Source organism: Ammospiza nelsoni, chromosome 12, assembly GCF_027579445.1.
Source record: "Ammospiza nelsoni isolate bAmmNel1 chromosome 12, bAmmNel1.pri, whole genome shotgun sequence".
NCBI lineage: Eukaryota > Metazoa > Chordata > Aves > Passeriformes > Passerellidae > Ammospiza > Ammospiza nelsoni.
Window position 1 is genome coordinate 8,070,524 of NC_080644.1, and position 6,092 is coordinate 8,076,615.

The window sequence follows — 6,092 nt, forward strand, 5'->3', positions numbered from 1 at the left end:
CCCCTAATGTCCCAGGGCCCCAGGTGGAGCATTCCTGTGCCCAGGCGTTGCCCCTGGTACCAGGAAGCTGTGCCATTCAGCTGCTGGCATTTGGGCTTGGGGTGAGGAGTCACGGGCATCTCCAATGCTGGAAACACTCTGACCCACTGGGGTGAGGAAGGATGTAGAGTCCCGGTGAGGGTGCAAGCTCCCAAATCCCAGGCAGGTGGGCTCCAGGTGCTGGGGCTCAGGTGGGGGTTCCACTGCCATCTGCCCCCATGCCCACCCACGTCCTTGCGGGTCTGGGTCCAGCATCATCAGCCCTTGGCCAGCCAAGCTCAGTGTCAGCCGGGGTGATCCTGAGCACAGTGTCAGCTACAGGATCCTGAGCACCTGGCTGGCCTCCAGTGATGCCCTGCTGTCCCCGCAGCTACCACGGTCCTGGGGCCAGCAGGGCAGTGGCTGTGCGGGGCAGCCCCAGGGTGGCCGTTCAGAGCTGTGCTGTGGCCCGGTGCAGCTGCCCAGCCGCCGTCGTTCCTGTCCTCGCGTGGCTGCGGAACGCGGCGTGTTTAGTAAACAAGGTGATGAAACAGTTAAGGCAGAGATGGAGTGTGCGTTTCGTCACCGTGGGAAGGGAGAAGGGAGCGTGAGTCGGCGCTGAGGGGTCTGAGGGTGACTCACTGCCCTCCCACCCCATAAATAGGAGCGGGTAGCCCGGCGGCACCCAGAGCAGACAGCGGGGACCAGCACCGCCACATCCCTCCTGTCACCGCCGAGCCATGGCACTGCTCCTGGCCCCGCTTGTCGCCGGGCTGCTGGCCGTCTCCTGCTGGGCAGCCCCTCTCCAGGGCAAGCCGCAGGCGGTTGTCACCTTCCCGGGGGACCTGATCAGCACCCTGCCGGATCTACAGCTGGCAGAGGTGAGGGCAGCACGGCCCCGTGGTGCCCTCCTGGCACCCAGGTCCCCAAGGGGGCACCCAGGCTAGCAGTGAGGGCTGCAGCCACGGCTTGAGAGCTGTCGTTCTCCTTGAGCTCAGGGAGGGACCCAGGCTGGGATGGGTGCCGGGGCTGCTGGAGCCCCCTCCTGCCTCGCTCACCCCTCTGGCTGCCTTCCCTCCACAGCGCTACCTGCAGAGGTTTGGCTACACCACCGAGGCAGAGGCCAAGATTGGTGGCAGGCAGGTGTCCCTGGGCAAGGCACTGCTCAAGATGCAGAAGCAGCTGGGCCTGGAGGAGACGGGAGAGCTGGATGCTGCCACGCTGGAGGCCATGCGAGCCCCTCGCTGCGGCGTCCCTGACATGGGAACCTTCCTTACCTTTGAGGGGGACCTCAAGTGGGACCACATGGACCTGACTTACCGGTGAGTCTGCTCTGGAGATGAACCCTTGTGTCCCCAGGGTGATGGTCCCAGGAGAATGGAAAGCCTGAGGGACCGGGAGGCTGGCAGCCTCTGCTCAGCCCTTCTCCAGGCTTGCTGCTGCCTGTACAGCTGGGTCCCAGTGCTGCCAGGGCCAAGCTGGGATGGCAGCAGCATCTGCTCCCCGATGCCCAGAGGAGCACCTGAGCCCTGGGTGAGGTCAAGGGTGGTGACTGCTATCATCTCTGGAGGTGGGGGTCTGCTCCTTCCCAGAACAGGGTCACTCCTGCATGAGGAGGGGAGCTCCTCATGGACCCTCTGCCTCCCTGCATGAGGAGGAGAACTCCTCATTGACCCTCTGCCTCCCTGCATGAGGAGGAGAGCTGGCAGCACTGACCCTCTGCCTCCCTGGCAGGGTGATGAACTACTCCCCCGACCTGGACCGTGCTGTGATCGATGACGCCTTCAGACGGGCATTCCAAGTGTGGAGCGATGTGACCCCTCTCACCTTCACCCAGATATACAGCGGCGAGGCAGACATCATGATCATGTTTGGCAGCCAAGGTGATGTCCTTTGGGCAGGCAGGGAGTGAGGAGGGGCCTGGTGACGCATCCTGCCTGTGAGATCCTTGCCTCACGTCTCCTTGGGCTGTGCCCAGAGTCCCCCTGCCCCCAAATGTGCTGGGGATGTGAGGGCTCCTCTGGCAGGTCCAGCTGAGGGTGCTTTTCCCTGCAGAGCATGGGGACGGGTACCCCTTCGACGGCAAGGATGGGCTCCTGGCCCACGCCTTTCCCCCAGGCCAGGGCATCCAGGGTGATGCCCACTTTGACGACGATGAGTTCTGGACACTGGGAACTGGCTTAGGTAAGGGCAGGGTGTGGTGGGCTGGGGGGGTCTGATGGTGCCAACTGCAGCAGCAGCATTGAGCTGCCCCTCTCTGAGCAGTGGTGAAGACCCGCCACGGGAATGCCAATGGAGCCGAATGCCACTTCCCCTTCATCTTTGAGGGCCACTCCTACTCCCGGTGCACCACGGAGGGGCGCAAGGATGGGCTGCCCTGGTGCGCCACCACCCCCAACTACGACCGGGATAAGAAATACGGCTTCTGCCCCAGCGAGCGTGAGTAGTGGTGACCATAACCCCTGCCCAGCCCCACAGTGCCTGGGGCCCTCCTCACTCTCCCTCACCCCACAGTCCTCTACACCAATGGTGGCAACAGCGATGGAGCCCCCTGTGTCTTCCCCTTCGTCTTTGAGGGCACCTCCTACGATGCCTGCACCACAGACGGGCGCTCCGATGGCTACCGCTGGTGTGCCACCACCTCCAGCTTCGACCAGGACAAGAAATATGGCTTCTGCCCCAACCGAGGTGCCAGCAGGGAGGGGGGCACGCAGGGGAGGGGAGGCATGAGGGGTCTCAGCATTGTCCTGGGTGCTGGCCAGTGCAGCCAGGGGCCAGGGAGAGCCTCACTGACACTTTGCTGCAGACACGGCGGTGATCGGTGGCAACTCCCAGGGGGACCCGTGTGTCTTTCCCTTCACCTTCCTGGGGCAGTCCTACAGTGCCTGCACCAGCCAGGGCCGGCAGGATGGCAAGCTCTGGTGTGCCACCACCAGCAACTATGACACCGACAAGAAGTGGGGCTTCTGCCCTGACAGAGGTACTGCCTGTGCTCCCCTTTGTGCCTCCCAGACCCATGGCATATTGTCACACTCCTTGTGGGGACCACAGTCTCTGGATGGTGTGTCCTGCCCTGTTGTGGCCCACCAGGCACTTAGGCCAGTGCTTTCTCCCAGGTTACAGCATCTTTCTGGTGGCTGCCCATGAGTTTGGACACTCACTGGGTCTGGACCACTCCAGCGTGCGTGAGGCCCTGATGTACCCCATGTACAGTTACATCCAGGACTTCCAGCTGCACCCCGATGATGTCCAGGGCATCCAGTACCTCTATGGTGAGCAGCTGCACTGCAGCTGGGTGCATTGGGTGTCCTGCAGCACCAAGCTGGTCCCAGCCTCGTGCCCTCCCCTGTATTCACTCAGGTCGTGGCTCTGGCCCTAAACCCACTGCACCTGCACCTGCTCCAACTGAGGAGCCCCAGCCTCTGCCCACTGAGGAACCCCAGCCTCTGCCCACTGAGGAACCCCAGCCCCTGCCCACTGAGGAGCCCGAGCCCATGCCCACAGAGGCTGGCAGCACCTCCACCACTGAGGAAGAGGAGGAGACGACACCAGAGCCCACAGCTGGACCCATTCCTGTGGACCCCAACCGGGATGCCTGCATGGAGAGGAACTTTGATGCTATCACAGAGATCAATGGGGAGCTGCACTTCTTCAAGGATGGGTGAGTGGCAGCATCTGGCACCTCCTGCCCTGGTGAGGCGGCATGTGGGGGAACACAGAGATATGGGGGGGGACATAGGCTGTGGCAGACTGAGGTGATCAGGACAGCTCATTTTCCTCACCAGGAAATACTGGACCTACTCATCCTTCTGGAAATCGGGCATCCAGGGTGCCTTCTCTGTTGCTGATACCTGGCCTGGCCTCCCAGACACCATCGATGCTGTTTTCCAGGATTTGCTCACCAAGAGGGTCTTTTTCTTTGCTGGTGAGCTCTGCCCCCCCTACCCTCGCCCAGTCCCTCGGGCACGGGGAGGAGCCCGGTGAAGCCTGGGAGCTCCCAGGGCTGTCTGACACCCCCACTATCTCCCACTGCAGGTCGGCAGTTCTGGGTGTTTTCTGGGAAGAGCGCGCTGGGCCCCCGGGGGATCGAGAAGTTGGGTATAGGGAAGGAAGCCGGCCGCCTCTCGGGGGCCCTGCAGCGGGGCCGCGGCAAAGTGCTGCTCTTCAGCGGGGAGAGCTACTGGAGGTGAGTGGGGCCGGAGAGCAGCAGCGCTGGAGAGCAGCAGCGCTGGAGAGCAGCGGCGCCTGCCTGAGCCCTGGCCAGGGACTGGGAGGGGGTTCCCAGCAGCCCTGAGCGCGGCTCTGCTCTCCCACAGGCTGGATGTGAAGGTTCAGAGGGTGGACAAGGGCTACCCCCGTGCCACCGACGATGTCTTCACCGGTGTCCCCCTGGATGCACGCAATGTGTTCCTGTACCAAGGTGAGTGGGACCTGGCGGGTGGGTGCTGTGTGTTCAGGCCTGGGCTGCCTGAGCCTCTCAGGCATTGCTCTGGCTCCTGCTCGGGATGCTTGGGTGTGGGGAATGGCTCTGGGACAGGGCATGCCATCAGCCCCATGGGTCCTTGTGGTGGAGCTGGCAGGGTGCCAGCAAGGTGCAGGGTGTCATGTGCTTGTGCTGCTTGGGCAGCCACCAGGATGGATCTTTGTATGCCCAAACTCCTGCTGACCCTCCCTTCCCTCCATCCCCCTCCTTGCCCAGGCAAGTACCACTTCTGCCGGGGCAGCTTCTACTGGAGGATGACACCGCGCTACCAGGTGGACAGGGTGGGCTACGTCAAGTATGACATCCTGCAGTGTCCCCAGAACTGAAGGCCTGACCAGCCACCAGCTCTGCCAGCGCTGCTCCCTGCCCACTGCTCCCAACCTGCGGGCTCCTGTCTCACGGACTGACCCCTGGGAGCCTTGTGGCTGTGGGTAGCCCCAGATGAGATCACCGTCTTCCTGGAAGAAAGGGGCAGGGGGTCCTCACCTCCTGGGAGCTGCCCAGCCTGGAGAGCCCCAGCTGGGGAGAAGGACTCTTGCCACAGCTGGCATTGTGCCACTCCTGCCAGTGCCAGCTCCACTGCACAGAGGCGTTTGTCTGGTGCAAACCGCACATGGATTCGAGACAAATTTGTCTTTTTCCTGAGCCAGCGATGCCAGGTCAGGCTGAGCCCCACTGGGAGCTGGCGTCTGGGGTCACACCAGGGTGGGACACAGGGTTTTGCCTACTCCTGCCCACTGTCCACTCTGCCAACCACCCCCTCTGCCAATTGCCTGCCCATTTGTAATAAAGACAATTCTTTGGACACAGGCTCTAGTGCTCTATCAGCTGTTGGGACCGCGGTTTGGAGAACTCCCATGTGCTGGGAGCATCATCCTCCCCCAGCCCCGGGGGTGCCAGCACCAGTGAGCATGGGGGCTCTGTGGGGGGACTGTCCCCAAATCCCCCTTTGCTAAGGACTCTGGATCCTGCAAGGACACTGGGTCCAACGGGGAATGATGTTTCTCGATCCCACCATTGTCCACCACCGGCCCTACGCCAGGGGCGGCACCCCTGCCCCGACTGGCCGGACCTCCCAAGCCTTGGCTCCGCATAATCCTCCACCCACCGCCCACCCTGCGCTCCACCTTTGCATCGAGATGAGGAGCGGGCGGTTGTCGCCGCTTGTGGCCGGCACTCAGCGTGTGACCGAAGTCCCCAGTGCAGCTGAGACCCCGCCGCGGGCTGGTCCCGTGGCTCCCCCCGGGCCCGGTCTGTCCCTGCGTGGCCGCACAGCGCGGCGGCAGCGCCAGGGCCGGGATCGTGCCCGAGGGTGCCCGGGTCCGGGCAGGGTGGGGCAGCCGAAACTCCGGGGCTGTAATTAGCTGTAATTAGCGGCCGCGGCTCCGGACAGGGCGGAGGCAGAGCGCGGCCCCCTCCGGTCCCGTTGGGGCACGGTCCCAGCACCCCCAGTTCGGCGGCGGCGGCCGTGGGACCGACCGGGCGTGGCGGAGCGGTCCGGTCCCGTCGAGCCGAGCCGAGCCGAGCCGGACTGGGCCGAACGGGGCCGAACCGAGCCGAGCGGAGCGGGGCCGAGCCGATCCGCTCGGAC

General features: G+C 63.9%; 1 protein-coding gene across 1 annotated transcript; it reads left to right on the top strand.

Annotated features, from left to right (window-relative positions):
* Positions 1–744: 744 nt before the first annotated feature.
* On the top strand, positions 745–5,311 carry MMP9 (matrix metallopeptidase 9). The gene is made up of 13 exons (XM_059480795.1): positions 745–899; positions 1,102–1,340; positions 1,753–1,901; positions 2,074–2,202; positions 2,284–2,457; positions 2,533–2,706; positions 2,825–2,998; positions 3,135–3,290; positions 3,379–3,679; positions 3,804–3,943; positions 4,054–4,204; positions 4,335–4,438; positions 4,718–5,311. Exons 1-13 carry the CDS (start codon positions 759–761, stop codon positions 4,825–4,827), a joined length of 2,142 nt encoding a protein of 713 aa, XP_059336778.1. The 5' UTR covers positions 745–758; the 3' UTR covers positions 4,828–5,311.
* The last annotated feature ends 781 nt before the right edge of the window (positions 5,312–6,092 follow it).